Raw genomic sequence first — 25,389 nt, 5'->3', positions numbered from 1 at the left:
GTAATTAATGGAAAGTTCCTGAAAAGCTGCTCAACAGCAGGCAGAGAAGTGTTTCAATGTTCTCTGTGGACGAATCTAAGTTCAGAGTCAGAGTTGCCATCTGTGATAGAATCGAAACTCAATGTTGGGTCAAGGGTTCCTCTTACAATATTTCCAAATGGTCAATTTCCTCAATGCCCTCAGGTTTCCAGAATCAGTCATACTAGGCGTTTCCATTTCATTTGGAAACTGGTCTCTTCCTTGACCTAAATCCCACAGTTCTTGCTACTTATGGCCACACATCTTCTACACCTGGAGAATGTCCCACTTGAATCTAGTCTATCCTACCTCAGAATCCATGAGCATCTCTAATGTCCATGTGACTCCACAAGACCTCATTATATGCTTCCTCGGTCACCCAGAGAGCACTGTGCCTCCTTCCCTGATCAGTCAACCAAGCTGTCCTTCTTTATTTTCAGAGTTTGCCCTGAGAAGAGGTATTCCTGGATGTACACACAAGATTTAAGGGGAATTTGTAGGATAGATAGAGGGATAGCATCAGAATTCTTTAAAATCAAGAAAAAGGCCAAAAGCCAAATAGAAATTTGGCAAAATAGTAAAGAGAAAATCCACAAGATAGATAAGAATGTGACCCTGAATCATATGAATGTTAATTATGGCAAGTCAGTTATTTTTCAAGATTGGTTTGGATATTCTATATTTTTTGCATTTTCGTATTATTTTAGAGTAAATTTGCCAATGTCAACAATGGCAACAACAAAGACAACACAAGTGGTATGGTCATGACTGGGATTTGTCAACTCCTTAGATCAACCAGGGGTATATATAGGATCAGGGGGTTTATGGGAAATCTCTGTACATTCACTCTCACTTTTGTGGTAGACCTAAAACTGCTCTGAAAAAAATAGTCTGCTAGAAGTTTTTAAAATAATACTTAACACAAATTAAGTTCCATATGGGGTCAATAGGCATGAACAATTATTTCTTGTAGAGGCAACAGAAAACCAGGCAGTGTTTAATTAAGACAATGAGGTATTATGTATATTTGAAAAAGAAAATGTTGGATTAAACTGTGTAACATTTGGAAAAGAGAATATTGACTTTTTTTTTTTACTTTTTTTAAAAAAGTTATTGGAGTGGCACATTCTAAAGGGTAAGTAGAGATTTGGAAATGTATCTTTTTATTAGACCACAAAACTGATACAATCTAAATTTGCACAAACTAAAAATGGAAAGTTTGGGTGGGTGTTAAATGTAGTAAATAGCAATAAAATCTAAAATCTATAGACACATTCTACCATCTCTTCTAAGTCAAAATTGTCACAGGATTGTGATTCCTTCAAATCCAAGCTCCTACATCCCAAGACATACACCAAAAAAATAAAGTCATGCTTTCCAGAGTATCCATTTAATGTGTTCCTCTAACTAGTGCAAGGTAAGATGGGAATTTCAAAGGTGGGGCTGGGGGCTTAGGCACTATGGCACATCCACAGTCATATCACTAGGACACTGTAAAGGGATAGGTCTGAAATCACAGCCCCCACCACCATGTATTACAGTCTACAGGACAGGGTGTGCTAGGAGAAGTAAGGCTCACAGTGATCAGTGAGAAGCCTTTGTGAGAAGATTACTTGAGATGTTCCCCATCAGGTAAGCACACCCCTGATCCTGTACTCTTTGTTGATCCAGAGTAGATGGGAAATGGTCAGGTGGGGGTTTTTCTCTTCCACAGCTGTGAACAGCATCTGAATCTCCTTATCAAAAACAGATTTGTCCAACCTGAGAAAACAGAAATAAAGTTTTCTTGACTATATGCATGATTGCTTGCCTCTCTACATCCCAGTGCCTCCTTCCAAGCCATTCTTCCCTGGAAGTAACTGGGAAAATCATTTTGAATGTGCAGAGAAAGCACATATCCTAATCCAGTGGGATAGGAATGCAGACAACAGGGATATGATCCATTCTGTTCCTCCTCAGCGTGTCATCCAGGGGCCTAGTGTGTGGAGGACACCCAAATATTCACTCAACAGATATCAAATACATACACTTCACATGCAAATATGATGTTCAGAACAATGCTGACCACTACTCTTCTATAAAAGTGCTTCTGGGTCAGAACTGCCACCATGTCTGAGCTGATGTTCCATCTTTATGGGCAATACTAGCAGGAGGTGGTGTTCATAGTAAGGCAGCAGTTCTTGCTTGGGGCAATTCTGCCCCTCAGGGGACATTGGAAAAGGTCTGGAGATATTTGGTTTTTATTTCAGGGAATGGATGTTATAGCTATTCTGTTTTAATCTGCGTAATCTTCCATTAATTTATTATTATTTTATTGAGATATGATTGACATATAACATTGAATAAGTTTAAGGTATACAACACATTAGTTTGCTATATCTATATATATTGCCAAATGATTACCAACTTAGCATTAGCTAACACCTCCATCATGTCACATTATTATAGTTTTTATTTTTAAGACTTTATATATTTATTTGAGAGACAGAGACTGCAGGAGGAGGGGCAGAGGAAGAAGCAGACTCTCCACTGAGCAGGGGACCCAAAGTGGGGCTCGATTCCAGGATTCTGGGATCATGATGTGAGCCAAAGGCAGACACTTAACTGACTGAGCCACACAGGCACCCCTATGACTTTTTGTGATGAAAACAATTAAACTGTCTCTTAGCAACTTTGTCATCATGACCAGGAGAATGTGCTATGGGCATGTAATGTACAGGGAGAGGCCAGGGATCCTGTTCAGCATCCTGCAATGTGTAGGACAGCCCCCACAGCAAAGGACTCTCTGACCCAAATGTCAGTCATGCCAAAATTGGGAAAACCTATCATAGGCTAACCTCACCCTGAAGTTACTTTTTACTGAGGGAAAGGACATCCACTTACCCAAGCTGCTGCAGGGCACAGTCCAGGTGGTTCAGGGCTTCGCACAGCACCACCGCCCCATCACGGTCCAAACTAATCCAGTGCAAATTCAAGCTCTTCAGTGACTTGCAGACAGTGAGAGCCGAGGCCAGCGCCTCACAACAGGCAGTAGTGAGCTGACACATATCCAGCCTGCAACAGGGAAAAATATACCGGCTTTGGCAGGCCAGAAGACACACCACTGTGAGATGCCAAATTCCGTGCCTCTGAGCAGGGGACTTTACAGTCTAGATCAGTGGTTCTCAACCAGGGCCACCATGTCCCCTGGGGGACATGTGGCAACATCTAGAGACATTTGACATAGCTGGGGAATCCTACTGGCATCTCACAGATAAAAAGAAGCCAGGGATATAACTGAACATCATACAATGAACAGGACAGTCCCCTTCCCCACCACAGCAAAACATCACCCAGTCCCAAATATCAATAGAGACAAAGTTGAGCAAGCCCTGGCTTCATAGGCTTCATTTCACTTATCAGATCATTCCAGACACACTTGTTCTCAAACTTGCTTCTTTACATACCACTAATCCTCTATGTTTTCCTACTCCTGATATAGGTAAGTCTTCTCATAAAGGCAATCAGGGGACACTTACCCAAGATGCTCTACTTTACAGTCTGGATGCTTCAGAGCTTCACATAACTGCTTGACACCAGCATCTTGTATGTCATTGCTCCCTAGTTTCAGGATCTTTAGTTTTTCATTGCAAACAAGAACATCAGAGAGGTTCTTACAACAAAGAGAAGTGAGGGAACAATCTGCCAACCTGGGGGGGGAAATATACACCAACAGATACAATCATGAGGTCCCACCTTGCATGGCTTGGCTTGTTTTCGTTTACTCATATGAAGGAGGAAGTGCCCAAGTACTTCTGAGATGGTGACGATTCCATGACTTCAGTTCTTCCACCTTCCTGCCCAACACACTGGACTGTAACTCTGCTGTCTGTCTCTGCACCCCTGGGGCCTCTGCTCCTGTTCTCGCTGGTTGCAATGCTCCTGCCCAAATACTCCCTCACTTCTTCCAAATCTCTGCACAAATGTTACCTTTGGCGAGGACCTCCCTGAATATTTTATATAGTCTCATGTCCCCAGTCTCTGTCCCATTTCTGAGCTCCCCACAGTACATACCACCTGCTAAAATGTATATATGTATTAATAAGTCTGATGAGTACACATGTGTATATGCACACACACACATTGTGCAGGCACACGTATACACATGTGTATATGTCTGACATATATATATGTGTGTATATGTGTCTCTGTGGTTCTCAAACAGGAATGACATTTGTCCCTCCCCCTGCCCCAGGGGACATTGGGCAATGCTTGCAATTTTGGTTTGCCACACTGGAAGAGAGAGGGTACTACTGACATCTAGTGGGTAGGAGCCAGAGATGGCGTTAAACATCCTACAAAGCACAGGACAGCCACTCCCCACAATAAAGAATGATCTAGGCAAAAAGTGCTGAGATTGAGAAATCATGCTGTACGTGTGCGCACGCGCATATGTGAAACACTCCATAAAATTTACTCCATGAAAAAGAGATACTGGAGCATTTCATTTACCAATTCATCTTATCTACCCAGAAGAGTTTCCAGTGCCCAGTGAAAGCCATGAACAATCCCTATGCTATATGCCTCCTGCCATCATTTACTGCATGCTTGTTTGGGGCAAGTCTTTGGTAATAGTTCTTTGTGTTATTCCTGCTGGTCACTTTGATTCTTTGATGTGGGAAACATACTTATCCTCATGTCCCACTGGAGGAGAGGTGAGCACCCTCACAAGTTCACCCAGCTAGCCCAGGGCACTTGGGACTCAATTTCTGGGCTTCCAGAGGCCAGGGACCCTACTCCAGAGTAGTGTGTCCTATCAAGTCCTATCAAGCTCACACACATCAACAACACTGGACACTCCCACACATATCAGGCAGGGTCAACATTTAGCTTTGCTTTCTTTCAGCAGACCCCATGATTTTACCCCTTCACATTTCCTTTCTGAGATGCTGATAAAAAAAAAAAAAAAAAGTAAATCTGGCAGGCATGCAAATCACAGCCAGACATACCACAACTGCTCGATGTGGCAATTTGGGTGCTTCAGTGCCTCACAAAGAGATGCCACTCCATCATCTTTCAGGAAATTTGACTCCAGATCAAGAAGAGACAGGGATTTGTTGCACAAAAGGGCTTGGGAGATGTAGTCACAGGCCACAGAGGTGAGGCAGCAGCACATCAGCCTGCAAAGACACACATGCAACTCAACTTGTCAACCCGCTCTAGCTCTTCTGGTAATATTTTCATGAAGCCATATGCAAAACTGAAGTTATTCCTCCTACTCCATGATCACTTGAGAAAAGTAAGAGGATTAGAGCATGCACCCGCTGCAAAAACACAAAGGCGAGAATGTGGAATAGGGAATAGGGAGTCTCAAACTGGGAAACAGAATCTCAGATTCCAGTTCCAGGTCAGATCACCATCAGCTGGGCGACATTAGCCAAAGTCATTCCTTCTCCATGATATGGTATACTTATTATTTGGAGGAATGTGCTGGATGACATCCTACTAAACATGATTTTTCTTTTAAAATATTATTTTAAATTTAGTTTTGTGGTTCTGAGTTCTTGTAAGCCCACTGTCAGAAATTTGGAAAATAGTGGAAAGCATAAGGTACAAGTCACAACCTGGTAGCACATAACTGAACATGATCCCTGGATATAGTGAATTTAGTTGATATTATGTTTAACATATTTTTTTTTAATTAGCAGTCAACATTTAAGAATCAAGAGATTTCACATGGAACTCCACACTTCTGGGAGCACCTGGGTGGCTCAGTTGTTGAGCATCTGCCTTTGGCTCAGGTCTTGATCCCATGATCCTTGCACCGAATCCCACATCAGGCTCCCCACAGGGAGCCTGCTTCTCCCTCTGCCTATGTCTCTGCCTCTGTGTCTCTCATGAATAAATAAATAAAATCTTAAAAAAAAAAAAAAAAAAGGAATTCCACACTTCTACTCCCACAGACAAGCCAGCTACCTGAAATTCCACCACAGATGGTCATATGGCAAACAATAGGTGGAGGGGAGCAAAAACTTCTCCATGAAAGCCGCAGGTGCTAATTCACCAGTACCCCCACCCAGCCCCCCACCCACTCCAGTTGCTTGCCTGGGCTTCAGGGAACACTTGACCTCTGGCAGGAAGAAAGCATAAGTCCCTGGTAAGCAAACACCACTCACCTGTAATGGGTTTTCCTTCTGGTCTCATTTTTGAGATCAGACAATGGGCACATAATTCATACTTTTTTCAATGAAATAAGCATTTCGGGCAGCCCGGTGGCGCAGCACTTTAGCGCCGCCTTCGCCCCAGGGCGTGATCCTGGAGACCCGGAATCAAGTCCCGCCCCAGGCTCCCTACATGGAGCCTGCTTCCGCCTCTGCCTGTGTCTCTGCCTCTCTCTCTCTAATAAACAAACAAATAAATCTTAAAAAAAGAAGAAGAAAGAAGAAAGAAGAAGAAATAATAAGCATTTTCCAGTATTTTGAAAACTCATTAATACTTTAATGGCTGCATAATATAATCTCCAGTGACTTCACTACTCCATACACTTCCTGAATATCTCCACTTGCATTTTTGCCAACTTAACTTATACTGAAGTACTACCTTGTACCAAAAAAATTTTTTTGGAGTGCTGAAGCTTACTATTAAAACTTTTCAAAAAAAAAAAAAAAACTTTTCATTTCACTTTCTTGATTTACTTGCTAACTTTGAAAAAACTCAAATTAATATTCCAATCATAGTAGAAACTTATCCATTTTGCAGAATCCTGGCCAAGTAAATATATTTTAAAATTTTGTGCATTTGTTGTAAAGGGTATATCATTCTGTTGAACATTTTTGCCTTTAAAATTACTAGGGACATTCCTGCATGTTTAGTAAGTAGTCTTTCATTTAAAAAAAAAATTTATTGAAGTATAACATACAGTGTTATAATAGTTTTGGGTGTACAAAATAGTGATTTCATAATTCTACCCGTCAGTGCTCATCACGATGAGTGCGCTCTTGATCCCCATCACCTATTTCATGATGTCACCCATCCTGCCACCACCAGTTTGTTCTCTGTATTTAAATGCCTGGGTTTTTTGTCTCTTTTTTTCCCCTTCATTTGTTTGCTTTGTTTCTTAAATTCCTTAAATTTATGCCTTAAATTCCACATATTTTTAAGGAATAAAGATTCAAGTGTAAAAACAAATAAGTGAAAAAAAACCCTTAAGTGATATATCTTGAAGAACCCTTTAGAAAAATACAGCACATTTTAATTACCAGTCATTGTATGGTATCAGCCAGTTGTTTAATAGCCAAGTCTTTCCACCTTGCAATGTGTCATTTCTTTCATACCCTTGAAGATTTTTCATTTTAATCTTTATAAGTTAAAGGCCTTAAAGGCCTCTTTTCCTCCTTCCTCCCTTCCTTTCTTCCTTCCTTTCTTCTTCCTTTATTCCTTCCTCTCTTTCCCTTCCTTCCTTCCTTTCCCTTCCTTCCTTTTCCTCCCTTCCTTTTCCTTCCTTCCTAGCTTGGTTTCAGTGTTTAATGTTCCTGGAATGTATTTTACTGTTGATTTCCTTATACAGTCTAGAATGTCATCTCAATGATAGCAGTCTTTTCCCTCTCCTGTCTTAGATGCCATTGTGTGTGTGTGTGTGTGTGTGTGTGTGTACAATGCATACCTCTATATGCACACATATGCGCACACAAAGAAATTTTGTTTCTAGACTACCCATGTATGCCCATGGATTTGGTATTCTTGCACCTGCCCTCACTTTAAGGCACCACAGCATTCTGCCTGATTTAATACTAAGTTGCCTGTGTGGCCTCACCAGACAGAGGACCCACTCTACTGCTGCCCTGGTAGGCCACCTGAAGCAAAGGAAGCACTTCACTCTATATAGCAGGAGAGAAATGGCAGCTCTGTAGAATTCCAGTAATAACCTAGAATGTATGAACCCTGTTCCTAAAAGGAATCAGATGAATGCCTTGTATCAATTGTTTATATCCTCCCTCTCCCCAGCACCCAATATATTGAAGGCATGGTCCTTCTTCACAATAATGAGGATTTACTGGACATCTCAAGTAGATGTAAGGCACCTAAGGGCAGGTTTTCCACTCTTGAACTCAACCTCATGGTGCCTCTGTGGAGACGGTGTTTGTGTGGACTGCATTTTATTGGCAGGGCATGGAGAGTCAGATCTGACTACAGACAGAGTCTGCTCTACAGCCTCCTTCAGTAAGCATTTGGTTGCCTTGACTACCGAGGGGCACATATGCATACTTTCACAGTCTCACAAGAGCCTGCTTGCCCAGATGGACTTACAGCAATGTCTCCAGCACACAGTCTGGGTGCTTCAGGGCGTCACACAGCATCAGCATGCCTTCGTTCCTCAGGGGGTTTTCTGCCAAAGAGAGAAGCTTCAGCTTCTTGTTGCAGACAAGGACAGAGGCAATTTCTTCACAAGCTTCTGCTGTGATGTCACACATTCCCAACCTGCACATGAAACACATGCTGTGGGACATGGCTACAGGCTTTGAGTAGCTCATGCCAAACTGGCCATGGATCTCAGCCTTTAGTCTCTAGAGACCAGCCTCTGGTCTCACACCAGCAGATCTGCCATCTATATTCCAGACTTTAAAAGCACAGTGCAATTACATGACTTTATTTATTAATCCCTTACTGCTTACCACCAAAGTTAGAAAAAAATCTGAGCCAGTAGCTTCCAACAGGGACTGATTTTTCACCTTTTTCATTTTTCAGAGTCTGGAGACATTGTTGGTGGTCACAAAGGGAGAGGGGCGCTATTGGCACCTAATAGAGGGAGATTAAGGATGCTTCTCAACATCCTACATTGTTGTGGACTGTCCCCCAAAGCAAAGAATGACCTGGAGCTCAATAAGCCTGATGATCTGATTATCTGTCAATAGTTCTGAGGCTGGGAAACCCTGGTCTGAGCCTTAATGCAGCTTAAAAAAACATCTCATGGGGGCTCCTGGCTGGTCAGTTGATGGAGTATATGACTCTTGGTCTCAGGGTTGTGAGTCCAAGCCCCCAAGTTGGGTATAGAGATTACTTAAAAATAAAAAACCTTTAAAAAAAAAAAGAGAGAGAGAGAGCTACTCATAGGCTAGAGCAGGTTTCTTAATCTCAGCACTATTGACACGTTGAACCAGAAAAATCTTTGATGCAGGAGCTGTCCTGTGTGTTGAGATATTGAGCAGCATCCCTGAACTCCACCCACTAGATGCCTATAGGGTCCTCCCAAGGCAATGATGACTATCAAAAATGTCTCCAGACACCGACATTTCCTGAGGGACAAAACTGCTCTCTGTTGAGAACTAATGGTTCTGGGGAGAACCCGATTTGGGGGACCTCCCACTCCCAAAACAAAACCAAAGTCAAGAGTACAGATTGCCCCAAAGAGGCAAAGTTTTCAGCAATAAATGTCTACACCTGACCCCTGATTTCCTGTTCCCCAATTCTTACGCTAATGTAGAATATTAAAATCCTATGCAAATAGCATAATATGAAGTAGATCAAAATACAAAGGAATTTTAAGTTTCCTCCTGAGTAGAGAAATCAAATGTCATGATAGGGAAACAGCTCAAATGAGTAACAGGATCTATAGAAAGCCTGTATGTTCAAACAACTCTTATGCATGAAATATGCCCCTCTTTCCTGATGAATCTTGACCGAATTACAACTAACCAAGTGTACGTGAATCCATTAATTATATTTGCAACTGTTATAGCAAAGAAGAGACACTGAACCAGGAAAGAGCACATTTGCCAGGTAGGTTTAATGAGTTGGTTTTGTTTATTGCTACCTTTATTACTTCTCCCTTTTACTTTCTGCTGAAACATAGATTGAGCCTGTCTAGAGACCCTCAACCATGGTAGGGGCAGCCCAGGTAATTTTCAAGAGGAAGAAGTGATGTAGGGCAAATTACTTACCCTCTGGCTCAATGTTGTCACCTACCAGATTCACAAGAGCACACCCGTATCATTAATAAGATTTATCAGATTTCTCATTTTAAGTTCTTATTAATATCTTCAGGAGGAAGGGATCTCTGGGTGGCTCAGAATTTTAGCACTTGCCTTCGGCCTGGGGTGTGATCCTGGAGTCCCGGGATCAAGTCCCACATCAGGCTCCCTGAATGGAGCCTGCTTACCCTTCTGTCTCTGTCTCTGTCTCTGTCTCTCTCTCTCTCTCTCTCATCTCTCATGAATAAATAAATAAAATCTTTTAAAATATATATCGGGATCCCTGGGTGGCGCAGCGGGATCCCTGGGTGGCGCAGCGGTTTGGCGCCTGCCTTTGGCCCAGGGCGCGATCCTGGAGACCCGGGATCGAGTCCCACGTCGGGCTCCCGGTGCATGGAGCCTGCTTCTCCCTCTGCCTGTGTCTCTGCCTCTCTCTCTCGCTCTCTCTCTCTCTGTATGTGACTATCATAAATTTAAAAAAAAAGAAAAAAAAGAAAAAAAATAAATAAAATAAAATATATATCTTAAGGAGGAAAAAAATGGAGTTCTGGTCTTGGCATGGTTGGTTGAGGACAGAACCAAGAAGGGGAAGGTCAGGTTTCCACAAGAAGCAATACAAGTGAGTATCAAAGAAAGGAAAGCTACAACAAACTTTCTGAGAGATCTGAAGATGGCTCTTCTGAGGTTGGGAGATGCTGAGATGGAAAATTTTCAAGAGACAAAAGCTGATGTGGGAAAGAAATGGACATATTCAAACTGCAAATTCCATACTGGACAAGAAACATCACCGAGTAGCGACAACCAGAGACTTACATCAGCTCTTCTATGCTGCATGTCGGGTGCTTCAGCATCTCACACAGCTGTCTGACATCCACGTGGGAGAGACTAGAGCCATGCAGGTTCAGGTGTTTTAGATGAGGGTTATGAAGAATGGCCTTATGCAAGGCTGGGCTACTTCCAAAGTCAGAAGCAAAATTATACCTACAAAATATGGGGAAATGGTGGATTCATGCGATGAAGTCCAAGCACAAAGTAAGAACCACACAACCCTCCTGCCTGCCATGCTTAGGCTCACAACACCATTCTAGATACCTGGTTACTCTCACCTATACATTCTATCTGGGATTTTCAGATGACAGACAAGCATAGAGGCTCAGCCACTAGGCCCTCTCCTGTTTCTTCCTACTGTCTGCATGTCTGCATACCACTGCACACACTATAAGGGAGGTGAGCCAGATTGATCCCATATTAAATTTTAAGCACTGTCAGGATGGGGACACTATGTCTGTGCCTTGTTGCATCCACAGGTCTAGCATAGGGCCTGACATACAGTGGAAATGCAGTATTTGAATTCATGCTCTGAGCAAGACTGGGCTCCCCAAGGAAATGATCCATTTGTTTAAAAAAAAACTATAGGCTTTTTTTTTCCCTAAAGGAGACAATAAAAACAAAAGACCGTATCTGCCATTATTAAAGACTCAGTTTCCAGGGTTACAAAAAACGATTCCAATTTTTGCTTTTCTCCTGGATACTTTTGCAAGGTTGGGCAAATGCAGATTAACTTCTTAGTTTCTTCATGAAACAGTGTTATGATGTTTATGAAATTAAAATTTATTGTGGTGCCTGGAACATGACCAACGCATGTTGGCTTTGATTTTTACAAGCCATATACATATTACATTTATACTTTATATTCATTTATATGCGTTCATAAATACAGGCCACATAAAATGTAGCTCCTGGGGTCATGACTTGAGCACACCCTGACTCCTCCCCTCCTGATCAACTTTGAGAAATGAGAGTAAAACAAATATTATGCCACATTAAAACACTAGCATGGGAATTATGAATAGGCTAGAGACCAAAGACAGATGAGAATATTTGGAGGAGGGAAATGACAGCCTGGAAGCATAATGGCAATTTCTGGCAGAGTCATTCCCTAAATGTGTGAGGGAGTCCCCAGGGCACTTCCTGCCCAGAGATACAGGAAGCAGAGGGCCACGAGAAGGGCTGGGGGGGCCAGCATAGGAAGGAGAAGACAGGCTGATGGGCCAGCAAAGAGAAAACAGGGTGCCTGTGACATCTGGAGACACCTATGAGACATAGAGGTGCACAAGGGCAGCCCCCAAGCTACCTCGTTCCTGAAAACACTGATTTGCAGCCAGGCAGCTGCAGCAAACAGTAAATGCTAAGTCATCAGAGAACATGGCAGGGAAACATGTAATCAAGAATCACCCCCATCTAAGCCATCAGCCTCAAGGAAAGGAGACAAACTGAAACAGAAGTGTTAATGGTGGGACGCCTGGGTGGCTTAGCGGTTGGGCACCTGCCTTCCCCTCAGGTTGTGATCCTAAGACTGAGTCCGGGATCAGGCTCCCTGTGGGGAGCCTGCTTCTCCCTCTATGTCTCTGCCTCTGTGTGTGTGTGTGTGTGTGTGTGTGTGTGTGTGTGTCATGAATAATTAAATAGATCTTTAAAAAAAAAAGTGTTGATGGTAACACAGTTGGTTCACTTTCCCTCTTCCTGATAGTTAAGGAAAAGGAGTTCACAATGTAAAAAGCACAGGATCGTGATCATTAGCACCTGGTGACTTTAGTGAGCTAAGAGCCATGCATCACAGAGGCCAGGCTAATAGGCTCACCCCTGCCGGCCCCTTCACCACCTGTGTGACCTTTGCCAAGCCCCTACCCCTTACAGGTCTCAGTTTCCCCATCTGTTGGAAGGAAAGGAAAGTGCCTACCTAGGTAGATTGTTGAAAGCACAACTGAGTCAATGAATGGAACCCCTGCCCAGTACTCTAGTGCACGTGAACACTTTATCTCTTTGCATGAGAATTAAAGACCCTGCCTGTGTTTGTGGCTTTGATAGAGCAACTGAGTCAAACAATGGTTGGTGTCAAGTCTACCTGATAGGACATACAATCACTTACAAATTTCTTGTTATTGCCTGAGTATAGTTAGCACACAAAGTTACATTATTTCAGGTACACAACACAGTGATTTAGCATCTCTATGCCTTATGCTGTGCTCACTACAACTGTGGCTCCATCTGTCACGGTACAATCCCGTTACAATACCACTGACCATATTTCCTGTGTTATTTCCTTATTCCTGTGACTTAACTAGAAACCTATATATAGTGAGCTTGCTAATCTTTAAAGTTTTATGTCCAAACCCTATAAAAATCTAAGTTTATCTTGATGACTTAAGACAAATAGTTCCAAGATTTTGCCTCCCTACTGGAGCAGACATAAGCCATTCTGATAGTTTTCCTGAACTTAAACACAATTCTAAGAGTTATTTGCTTTATTAGTCATTTGTCCATTCTACAATTCAGAGAGTCACATGAAGTACGAGGAAAATTAAGTTAAATTTCCCACAGGGATCCATTATATTAAAACTGGTAAACTTGTAAGGATAAAGAAGAATCTGAAACACTACCAAAGGATTAAAAAAAAGAGAGAGAGAGAGATGACCTACAACTGAACAAGAATGAAAATGGTATCAATCGCTATATCTGCAAGTAAAATGAGTCAGACAGAGAAAGAAATACTGTGTGTTTCCACTTTTATGTGGAACCTAAAAACAAACTAACTCCTAGATACAAAGAACAGATTGGTGGGTGTCAGAAGTGGAGGTAGAGGACCATGTGAAAGGGGTGAAGGGAGTCAAAAGGTATGAATGTCCAATTTTGAGATAAATAAGTCCTGGGAATACAATGTACAGCATGACTATACTAGAGTTAATACTGTCTTGTGTATTTGAAAGCTGCTAAGAGAATAGATCTTCAAATTCTCTTAAAGTTCTACAGAAAAAAAATGTGTTACTCTATGAAGTGATGCACCAGATTTATTGTGTCCATTACTTCACAAAGTGTACATTTATCAAATTATCAGGTCATACACCAAAAACTAATATCGTATTATGTATAAATTATACCTCTATAAAACTGGAGGAAAATCTGTACTCTACAAACCCACATTTAAGAAATAAGCCAGTAGACTCAAAGAGATAAGGAAAAAACATCTCAAATACTCAATGTGCCTTCTCATCATTAAAGGGTACCATTAAAAGGGAGAGAGTGTTAGCTTCAAATGCACTCCAACTTTGGACTCAAAGAGCCTCTTGAAAAAGCCTTTGGACATAATGATGTACAGAGAATAATAAACTCAGCTGGACATAACAAGACACAAAAGCAAGATTAAGCTAAGAAATCAGTAAAGTTGTCCAAAATAGGCATACACTCTTCAGTAGCAATCTAGTGTCTTGTGATACTTATGTGAGAGGTAGCATTGGTGCAAGATGGGAGGAGGGTAAGTAACAGAAGAAAGGCCCACACTCTAAAGGCATTCCTGGGGAAAGATACAGATACTTATTGACACAAGATCTTCTGCTTTAAAGGATGATCCTTAACCTACTCAACTGCCACAAACTACCTGTACTCTGTCTTCATCCAGCAAATCCTTACCTTCCAACTGTGGGCCAGGGTATGGAGGGTGTAGCCGAGAACAGGTGGCTCAGGACCAGGCACATCAGAACTTATGCTGTGCTCAGGGGAGATGCAGGAGAAAAGGGAAGAAAGAATTTCATGACAAGAGCACACAGGATGTGGTTATGGAGTGATTGGGGTGGGGGCTGCTCAGTTTTGGGTGAGCAGTGGTCCGAGAAGGCATTTGGAAGAGCTTACCAAGTGGAAGTCTAGAGAAAGACTGTCCAGAAATGGGGAGAGCCAGAACAAAGATTCTAAAGCAGGAATGAGCTCAGTCAAGGGCTTGAAAGAGTTACCGTCCTTGGGCTACAGCCTCCAGTGGGGGCAGTGGCAGGGGAGAATAAACCAGAGAGAAGGAAGGGATCAGACCACATGGCCATGCTCTACTCCTCACGCCCGGTAGAATTTTTTTCCTTGTTATGGGAAATCATGGAAAGGATCTTAAGGTATGTTAATTTTTAAGATTGCTCTGGCATGTATATAGAGGAAAGAAAACACACTGATAGGAGACAAAACAGGATCCAAGATGCTGAGGCAGAAATTATCGGAGTGACCATCCCAGGTAACTGGTGCTGGTTTCTGGAGGCTGAGTAGCAGCAGCAGAGACTGAGAGAAATGGATGGATTCCCTGGCTTACAGCAGGGGTATGACCCAAGGAATCACAGATGGGATGGTCTATTCCCAAATACCATTACCTGCAACATTCCCCAAAACCTATACCGGGACAGAGATTGGAGTTGAAATTAAAGGAATAAGCCAGGCTCCCCATTTTTTATTCATCCTACTAATTACAGTGTTTTTGTTTTTTAAGATTTGTATTTATTTATTTGAGAGAGAAAGCATGAGAGAGAGAGCATGAGCAGGGGGAGCAGCAGAGAGAAAGGGAGAAGGAGACTCCCCACAGAGCAGGGAGCCCATCTCAGGGCTTGATCCCAGGACCCTGGGACCAGGACCTGAGCCAAAAGCAGATGCTTAACCAACTGAGCCACACTGGTGCCCCCAATTACACTGTTTTTAAAATCCCATAAACAGGAGAAAAAAGGAAGGAAGGAATACTATTTCTCAATTCCAAGACATATGGCTAGATATTTGGTACAACAAACGATCAAACTCACCATCTCTATCTTGTTTGGCCACTTAAAAATGAATCCAGTGATACTTTCTAGGTACAAAGCCAAATAATTTTAGGTATAATACCAACAACCGGTTTCCACATACACTGTGAAAAGGAAATGTCTTCCTCATTTTGCATCCTGAGGGAAGACATGGACATTTTAATTCATGCCTTCACCTGGGTGTCTCAAATTATTCGTCTCCTTCATGCAGTCATGAAGATTCACCAACAAAAAAATTCATTAATTAGCTAATTAATTAATTCACCAACAGACCTCTCACTTTCAAGCCCACTCACGACCTCTCCCTTGCTATACTATTCCTCATATCTGGCACTAAAATTCATATACTGAAAGCCCATTTGTGAGCACACCAGTCCCCTACTTTAATACATCTCCCAGAAGAAAACAAAAGTGCCATGACCCAGGTTTTACTCTGTGTGGAGTCTTTACCAGCTTATTTCTCAGTCAGTTTCCTTATGTGAAATAAAGAACCCATTTTCATAATGCAGGGGTCCATTCATTCATTCAACAGATATTTAATGAGCCCCTACCAAACTCTGTGTTTTGCTAGCTGGATATAAGAGGACAACAAGGTGTCATCTCTCCCATCATGGTGGTGTACCCAACACAGAAACACTATGTCCTCAAGACCTCCCCCAGCTTCAGTAACCTGCTAGGACCCCAAAGACTTGGCATATAGGGATCCCTGGGTGGCGCAGCGGTTTGGCGCCTGCCTTTGGCCCAGAGCGCGATCCTGGAGACCCGGGATCGAATCCCACATCGGGCTCCCGGTGCATGGAGCCTGCTCCTCCCTCTGCCTGTGTCTCTGCCTCTCTCTCCCTCTCTGTGACTATCATAAATAAATAAAAATTTTAAAAAAACATAAAAAAAAAGACTTGGCATATAGTTACATTCATGGCTATGATCAATTACAGTGAAAAGACACAAAGCAAAATCAGCAAAGGAAGAAGGCACAAGGGCAAAATCCAGAGGAAACCAGGTGCATGCTTACAAGAGTCTGTACCAGGACATGGTAAATTCCCCCAGCAACACACTGTGACAATACTTGTGAAAAATCATCTACTAGGGATGCCCATTGGAGACTCAGCACCCAGGGTGTTTATTGGGTTGATCACAGAGGCACCCACTGCCCAGCACGAGCCAAAATCTCAGACTCACAGAAGAAAGCAAGTCTTCAGTATAAACCATGTTGTTTACACAGTATGGGAACAGCGAGCCCCCCTTATCAATTAGGGTGGTGAGAATTCTCCGCAAAATCCAAGTTCCAACATGCCAGCCAAGGGCCAGCCCAGTAAACAGGCTTTTCTAGGGACAACAGTCTCAGACCTGCTACTTTAACTCTTCCGCACAAAGACATTGACCAATAATTAGATGTGTGGTAACCATGATGAAAAAGACATTAGAAAGTGCTTTGGGAGCATAGAAAGTCTTCCATGAAGAAGTGAGCTTTGGGGCACTGGGGTGGGGTAAGTTAGATAGCTGACTCTTGATTTAGGCTCTGGTCATAATCTCAGGGTCCTAGGATCAAGCCCTGCATTAGGCTCCACACTCATCAGGAAGTCGGCTTGAGATTCTCCTTCCCTCTGCCCCTCCCCCTTAGTTCTCAAATAAATAAATCTTTTTTAAAAAAAGAAGTAAGCTTTGAGCTGAAGGAGTTACATTTAAGCAGAAATTGATAAGCTTCTGGAGGTGAAGAGAAGAACATGGCCCTGGCAAACTCAGATACCCAAAGTATCAGGGAGTAGCTATGTGCTCCTCTGGGCTTCTGTGGCTTGTTGATCTGTATCAAGGTGACAGTGAGACTGAGGATTAAAAGGAAACCATACAGGTGATGAATGTGCCTAAAGCAGCCAGCTCTGTGCTAACGAGCTATTTCATAAATGCTGCCTAGTCTCTATGCTTATTCTTACTATTTTTTTCCTTCATGAACTTAAGGTTATTTTCCCAATGGTCCCTTTAATACTTGGGAAACATTTAATCACCCATCAACATCACAGCAAATGTTACCAACTTCCCTCTGCAGCTCTCCAACCACTACATTTAAAACATCTGTTAGAGAAGAACCAAAATGGAGGCCACAGTTTCACATACCCCCCAACCAAAACACACATGATCACATAACCCAAATGTAAGGCTGATGTCACTGAAAATGCATACTCTGCTCTAAAAACTTACACTTTCAAAAAAAAAAAAAAACTTACACTTTCTTCATGACAGTGTGAACTTGTAGCTTCCTACTAACAGGCTACACACAAGCAAGCTGATATGCTGAGAAAGGGAGTAGTCTCTGGCAGCCACCTGCCACAGAAAACCAAGCACTTCCCCATTTGTGCTTAGAAACGGACCTTTGATGACTGGGGACTGAGCCTCTGGACCATGTTTGGTTCTGAAGTCCCCTGTCTGCCATAGTTTGCTTCTTGCTCAATAAAACATTGGTATAAGGGAAAGCGCCCCCCAAATTTTCTCAAGACATTGGATTGTAGCTCTCTGCTTACACGTTGGTCTTTTGGAAAAAACCCAGAGTAGAAAGAATGAAACTCAAGCTATTTAAAGAACAGGTTAACATCCAACTTACACAAACTTTTGGAGTTTACAAACAGGCTGAGCCAGAGCTTTACAGAGAATCGCCAGGGAGGCCTCACTGAACTTACAGTTGTCCAAATCTAACATCTGGAAATTCTCGTTGGTGGTGAACACAGAGCAAAAGTCTTGCCAAAAGGAAAGCTTCTCACTGTCAATGAGAGAACAAAGATGTTGACTCTCCAATGGCTCAGAACAAGGAGGACTCCATTCCCAGGGCCCTGCAAAGTTGACAGATGAACACCAGTGCCTGTACAAGGAGAGGGGCAGAGCAGGAGGGGCACTGAGTCAACATGGCCTAGTGGTTAAGGAAATGCACCCTGATCCCAGAACAATTGGGATCAAGCCCCATTGGAAACACTTATTAGCTCTATGACTCCAGACAAGCTACGCAGCCATATTCAGTATCTACTTCTTCCTCTTTTAGGTGACAGTACTTGACTGTTGTGTAAATGAAGGTTGATACTTGGTGATCCATCAGTGAGATGCGGAACTATACCCAAAAATATGAACATATAGGTATAAAATAATGTCATGGAGGTGTAATGTACAGCATGGTGACTGTAGTTAATAATACTATAGTATATTTTTGAAAGTTGCTGAGACCACAGATCTTAAAAGTTCACATCATGGGGTGCCTGGCTGGCTCAATTGGTAGACCATGAAATTCCTGATCTTGGGGTCATGAGCTTGAGGCCCACATGGAGTATAGAGTTTACTTAAAATTAAAAAAAAAAAAAATTCTTGGGATGCCTGGGTGGCCCAGTCAGTTAGGCGTCTGCCTTTGGCTCACATCATGGGATCAAGCCCCAAGTTGGGCTCCCTGCTCAGCGGGGAGTTTGCTTCTCCCTCTCCCTCTGCCCCCTCCTCCCAGCTTCTGCTCATGCTGTCTCTGTCTCTCTCTCTTTCAAATAAGTAAATAAATGGGCAACCTGGGTGGCTCAGCGGTTTAGCGCAGCCTTGAGCCCAGGGCATGATCCTGGAGACCCGGGATGGAGTCATGCTCCCTGCATGGAGCCTGCTTCTCCCTCTGCCTGTGTCTCTGCCTCTCTGTTGGTGTGTCTCTCATGAATAAATAATTAAAATTTAAAAAAAAAAAAAGTAAATAAAATCTTTAAAAAATTATCATCACAAGGAAAAGAATTGTGTAGCTACGATGGTGATGGCTGTTAACTAGACATATTGTGGTGATCATTTTGTAACATATACAAATACTGAATCGTGATGTTGTGTACCTGAAACCTCAATTTAAAAACTAAAACCCAAAAATGTTACCATGAAAGGTAATATGTATTTGAGAGCTGAAGTATAGGTTGGTAATCTGAACTAGCGGATGAAAAGATATAAGTTTAGAATAGCAAAAAGGAAAAGCCCACAGGCAAAATTCAGAGGAAACTGCACAAGCTTCCAAGAGTCCCTTCCCAGTGGGTGTGCTCAAATGCTATGGGCCGAGGGCGGGGAGGGCACGCTCACGGCAATGTTAAAAGCCGCTTACCTTTCAACCTCATATTGGCCCCATGAAGTAGGTAAACTGTTACCCTTCTTTACACAGATAGAAAATTTTAAGAAGTTACTGCTCATGGTGACATTGCTAGCAAATAGTAGGGCTAGAATTCAAAGCAAAGTCTCTCTGATTACAAAAGCCATGTATTTTTTAAGTATAAGGATCAATGAAGGACCCATTGGAAACTAAAACAAGCTACAAGTATGGGGTGTGTGGGTGGGAGAGATTCATAGATGGACTCACTTTATGATGGATCCAGAGTCATCTGAAAAGACATTTTCTATACACAGGTGAAGTGTCCGCAAATTTTGGCAGTGTTTTAGGCAGAATGCAGATATCACCAAGTCTTCTGTGTTACCTATATAAATATTAATTTCCTCAAAGAAATCCATCACTTGTGCTACAAATCCTTTTTCATGGGTCTCAAACAAACCACTGAACAATTCCTGGAAATTCACCGCCACCTGATTGGGGTCACACTGACTTAAACTTCTAAGGCATTGGGTTATTTCCTGCTTTAGCTCTTTGGACAAGAGAAAACCAAAGGATGTCTCCAACAGGTTGGTTATTTTTTCAGTTGAAAACGCAAACAAGAATGTTATCATCCGAGACAATGAGCTCTGGACCTGACTTATACCTGCTGTTACAAGCTGGGTCACACTTCCAATGGCCGGGTTAGGACTGTCCTTGGGCTGTTTGAGCACATAGAACATGGCAGCACAAAACTCCTGGAGGCACATATGTGTGAAGGTAAAGTATTCACCACTCCTTTGAAGGATTCTCATGCCCATCCACATCAAGGTATCAGACTCAGATATGCCATTCCTCCTGAGGTCTTCATGGCAAAACACAAACATGCGAGTCCATATTCCCATTGCAGCCAAGGTACACAGGCCTTTCAGTCGGGTTCTGCTGTGCTTAGGTGGACAGGTCTCATTTCTTGATTGGAATACACTAATAAAAAAGGATGTATACAAAGAAGTGGTGCTTTCAGACACAATCTCAAGATCTTTTCCTTTCTCCAGCTGCCATTTCATACAAGTACAGACCAGCCAGCAAACAAGGGGGTTATGACAGAAGACAAACAATGGGATATTGCCCCTCACAAAACTGAAGGCTTTCAGGGCTTTATTCCTCTCACGGAAGAAATGGTAGAAATACAGTTTCCTTTCATGTTCAGAGAATCCCGGGAGGGTTATGTATTTTGGATGCTGCAATAAGCAGTAATTTTTTCTCATGCCCTCTGTTCCCAATGCGATAAGCAAAGAAGACTCTGGAAGCATTTTTCTCTGCAGCAAACTGCTCAGGATAATCTGCATTGGCTGTCGCTGCCTCTGGTCATTGCACAAGGGAGTCGAAAGCTCTAAGTCAAACTTCAGTTCCTCAAAGCCATCCATGATGAACAGGATCCTTTCCGGCTGAGACAAGATGTCCTCGACTGGCTCTGAAGACAGAGGCAGGTCCCTGGAGATGAGCTCCACCAAGCTGGTCTCTGTAATCATGTTCATTTCACAGCCATTGAGAAAGAAGATAAATGTGAACCTGTCCTTCCATAGGTTCCCCTCTGCCCATTCCAGCATCACTTTCCTCAAAAGTGTTGTTTTTCCGATTCCTTCTGGACCTTGCAAGACCACAGTGGGTGAGGACTCTTCTGCCTGGCTGGCTCTGTATGCAGCATGCAGGTTTTCATACTCATGTTTTATGGTTTCTTTGTAGAAGTCATTGGGAACCGGAAGGCAGGTTTCCTTTTCCCATATGAGACGGAACTTTTCCTTCATGTGATTTCTGTATGGGCTTGGTTTATCTGAGTTCACAGGGAGAGAATACCAGACAATTAAAAAGCACACTCATTGACACTCCGAACAACCCTTAGAGATTACTCAAGCACATGTGCAAAGACTACTGCATGTCCACAGAGGATCAGGCTCATTAACTTAGTTTTTATCAGGACTATAATCTATCTAAAATCACATACCTGGAAGCACCTGACCAAAACTGGAAGCCTGTCTCAGAGTTACAGGCTACATATAGTGTGAATGCTTCAGAATTACCTTCCAAACCAGAAGGAGGGGTGGCATATCCCCAGTAAAGAATCCATAGGCACTATCATTTACTGAGTGTTGACTGGGAATCAGAGCTGAGAATGTTCCTACATACTGTGTCTTCCATGTTAACGGCCCATCAGGATTCATTCTATTCCCACTTTACCAAAAAAGTGTTAGGAGAAAGTGTCACTTGATTAATTTGCACTAGTGAATAAATATCAGGATCAGATATCTGTCCCACATCTGTCTGACTTGAAACACTAATTATTTCTATTCCAGCATGCTAACTGCAGGTTAATTTCAGAAACACATCCCTGAATCATCATTCATTCAACCCACCCTTACGATGATGCCTTCCATGTTCAAGGCAACATATTACAGGAGGCCAACAAAATTACAAAAGTAGACAAGGACTATACCTGCATCAGAGAAATATATGCCACACTAGGTGAAGTATTTCTGCATGTCTTCCAAGCAAAGGACACTGATGGTTTGTTCAAGGATGTATGAACAGAAAACATTCTTGGAATGTAGCAATGGTCCTTCCTCTCTCTGGGGCAAAGGAAGATTTGTTTCTAAAAACAGATCTTTCAGGTGGGCTCAGTTGGGCTCAGTTGGTTAAACACCTGCCTTTGGCTCAGGTCATGATCCCAGGGTCCTGGGATGGAGCCTTGAGTTGGGCTCCCTGCTCAGCAGGGAGACTACCTCTCCTTCTATCTCTGCCCCTCCCCCTCACTCATGCTCTCTCTTACTCTCTCCCAAATAAATAAATAAAATCTGGGATGCCTGGGTGGCTCAGTGATTAAGTGTGTCTGCCTTTGACTCAGGGTGTGATCCTGGAGTACCGAGATCGGGTCCCACATTGGGCTCCCTGCATGGAGCTTGCTTCTCCCTCTGCCTGTGTCTCTGCTTCTCTCTTTCTGTGTCTCTCATGAATAAATAAATAAAATCTTTAAAAAATAAATAAATAAATAAATAAATAAATAAATAAATAAATAAATAAATAAAATCTAAAAGATAAAAACAAGTCTTTCTTTCCCCTCTGGAGAAATTCAGGGATGTTTCTCACTCTCCAGAGACATGCCAGGTAATAAACCTAGTGTCTGTCTCTGGAGTGTAGGGAGCAGGGCTGTCAGTAGTCACTACCTAAAATCAGGATCTCTGACTCTCTGGGTTCCTATAACACAGGTCTGCTTGAGCTCCACTGCATAGCCCCGAGAGACTCAGGGGACAAGAGAAACTGACATGAGCCTGAATCTCATGTTCCTGTCGAGCGGTGGGCAATGAGTCTTCTAAATCCATCTGGGCTCATTATGTCCTTACAGACCAAATTTATGGGCATGTGGCAAGCTGACCTAACAGTGGCTTGCTGCTTAGGAACTGCCTTGGCAATTGACACTAGCCGCTACACATGGTGTCCACAACCAGAAGACATGCCTTGGTTCAACTACTTTGTACTGTGAGACTTTAGAGCAATTATAATTCATCTGAAGCTCAACTTACTTATCAGAACAGAATGTCTACTCCCACAAATAGATAAAAACCAATGAGAGAATAACATGTAAAATTGGGCAAAACATCCTACCGCTTTCAGTTACTGTATTAAAGGTACATTTTTTTAAATGACTTGTCTGACACTTTGTTTCTTTGCTTGCCAGGATTTACAACTCAACCTATCTCTCTAGTAAATAAATTAATAATAATAATAATAATAATAATAATAATAATAATAAAGTAACCTCCCAGCAGAGGGCGTAAATCCCATCAATGAGTGGAAATAGAACTGACTTGGAGTCAGATCTGTCCCTGCTGGAAAAGCCATCTACCACAAGGGAATGCTGCTAGGACCACCGTTTGTAAACTTCAGGGTAGTGGTAGGAATAAAAAGACCTGAGCCATCAGAACTGTTCACTGTAGGGCCAGGGGCATAAGCTCTCTATAGTTATTTCCTAGTGTCAGGATTCTGCCTCATCATCCCTGGTGCAGGTCTGGTCAAAAGGACAGTTGGGACGCCTGGGTGGCTCAGCAGTTGTGCATCTGCCTTTGGCTCAGGGCATGATCCTAGAACCTCAGGATTGAGTCCCACATTGGGCCCACGGAGACCCTGCTTCTCCCTCTGCCTGTGTCTCTGCCTCTCTGTGTCTCTCATGAATAAAAAAATAAAATCTTAAAAAAAAAAAAAAAGGACACTCAACTACCATAATGGAACTCCATATTAGCATACATGGCAATGCAGACACAGAGTTCCAGCCAGGACATCCTTCATAACAGCATGGGCTATGCCTTGGACAGGAAAATGAGGAGACACCCCTTAGATGAACAGGACATACTAGTCCATCATTAACCCGTGTATGAGCAGAATTGGTTTGCAATTTCTCCATGACCTCCAAGTCTTCCTTGACCCACAACACATTCTCAACTAGAGAGGATAGCCACTAACTCAGTGACCCTGACTCTTGACCCGTAAGATCACCTTCGTTCTTGTAAGTTCCCAGCAAATCAACCTTCCTCCGTAGGTCCCTGCCCCTTCATCCTGTACTTACTTCTGATCTCCTCCTGAGCCTTTGTCCAGAGGTCATGCCGATTGATCTGTAGAAATAGGTTCAGCGTCACATCCCATGCCTGCTTTCCTGGGTAATGCTTGTCCAACAACTTTGCTAGATCTTCTCTGGAAGCTTTCTTTAACTCAGTCCATGGGATTGGCTTGAGGCCAAGTTGCAGAGGTTCTTGTTTGAGGAGCTCCTTAAATTTCCAGAATTCTTCCTTTTTGAGCTCCTCCAGGTACCACAACAAGCCAAAGTCCGAAAAAAAGGATTCAGTCATCTTGTCCTGGGATTGTGAGCTTGGAAATCTCTGGGGGCGGGGGGGGAGGGAATCTTCAAAAAGAATAAGTAGTACCTAAGAGAGAATGATGTGATTACAGAGATAAATTTCAGCAGCTGAGAATGGCTTAAAATTATTGATATCCTGCATTTCCTGATTAAAACATATCTGGCTAGCTTCATCGGGGGTGGGAAAGGGGAAGCCACTTCATCCTTCCTCTTCATTCCATGGCCATGCACATGAATTCAGTGCTAGCAACTAAAAATGTAGTTTACGCTAAGCCAGTTGGCAGGGAAAAGTGTAATTACCTAAAACCATAATAAAGCATTGAAGTTTATCAGTGCGCCATGGAAGAAGTTAGGAGAGTTCTATCCTCATGCCCGCCACTGTAGATCTCTGGGGATGCTTCTGAGAAAAGCTGACTATTGACTTGGTATCATTGTGGGAGCTTCTAACTGAAGTTCAAAAGACCATGTTTACTGAAAATTCCTTAAAGGAGAACAGTTTCTGACCTGGCTAAACTAAATTATGAAGACTTTTTTTTTTAAAGATTTTATTTATTTATTCATGAGACACAGAGAGAAAGGCAGACACATAGGCAGAGAGAGAAGCAGGCTCCCTTTGGGGAGCCTGATGCGGCACTCGATCCCAGGATCCTGGGATCATGACCTGAGCCGAAGGCAGATCCTCAACCACTGAGATACCAGGTGCCCAGTTATGAAGACTTTTAGATATCAAAAACCTAAAGCTATTTTTTTTGGCGCATATTTTGTTGAATCCCTGAAAGATAGGAACAGGGAGCTGTGACAGAGAGGGGCAAAAATCCAAATTTCAAAACAAGGGCAGAA

The 25,389-nt window shown here is 42.6% G+C and overlaps 1 protein-coding gene across 1 annotated transcript; it reads right to left on the bottom strand.

Annotated features, from left to right (window-relative positions):
* Positions 1–1,646: 1,646 nt before the first annotated feature.
* Positions 1,647–24,541, bottom strand: NLRP9 (NLR family pyrin domain containing 9). Its single transcript, XM_041733945.1, has 9 exons — positions 24,262–24,541; positions 19,917–21,477; positions 18,165–18,320; positions 10,779–10,946; positions 8,305–8,475; positions 5,007–5,177; positions 3,537–3,707; positions 2,902–3,072; positions 1,647–1,779 (listed from the first exon to the last, which is right to left on the bottom strand). Exons 1-9 carry the CDS (start codon positions 24,539–24,541, stop codon positions 1,647–1,649), a joined length of 2,982 nt encoding a protein of 993 aa, XP_041589879.1.
* Between the last annotated feature and the right edge of the window lie 848 nt (positions 24,542–25,389).

This window comes from Vulpes lagopus, chromosome 2 (genome assembly GCF_018345385.1).
Source record: "Vulpes lagopus strain Blue_001 chromosome 2, ASM1834538v1, whole genome shotgun sequence".
NCBI classification, from domain to species: domain Eukaryota; kingdom Metazoa; phylum Chordata; class Mammalia; order Carnivora; family Canidae; genus Vulpes; species Vulpes lagopus.
This window is presented reverse-complemented; position numbering and strand designations above follow the sequence as displayed.

Bases quoted from the DNA above. Each gene is read 5' to 3' on its own strand.
- NLRP9 (XM_041733945.1), bottom strand. From the start codon at position 24,541: ATGACTGAATCCTTTTTTTCGGACTTTGGCTTGTTGTGGTACCTGGAG. The intron at 18,321-19,916 runs GTGAGTCCATCT...TCTCATTGACAG, and splicing joins GACTCTGGATCCATCATAAA to TGAGAAGCTTTCCTTTTGGC. The intron at 8,476-10,778 runs GTAAGTCTCTGG...TTTCATGTGCAG, and splicing joins TGCAGCATAGAAGAGCTGAT to GTTGGGAATGTGTGACATCA.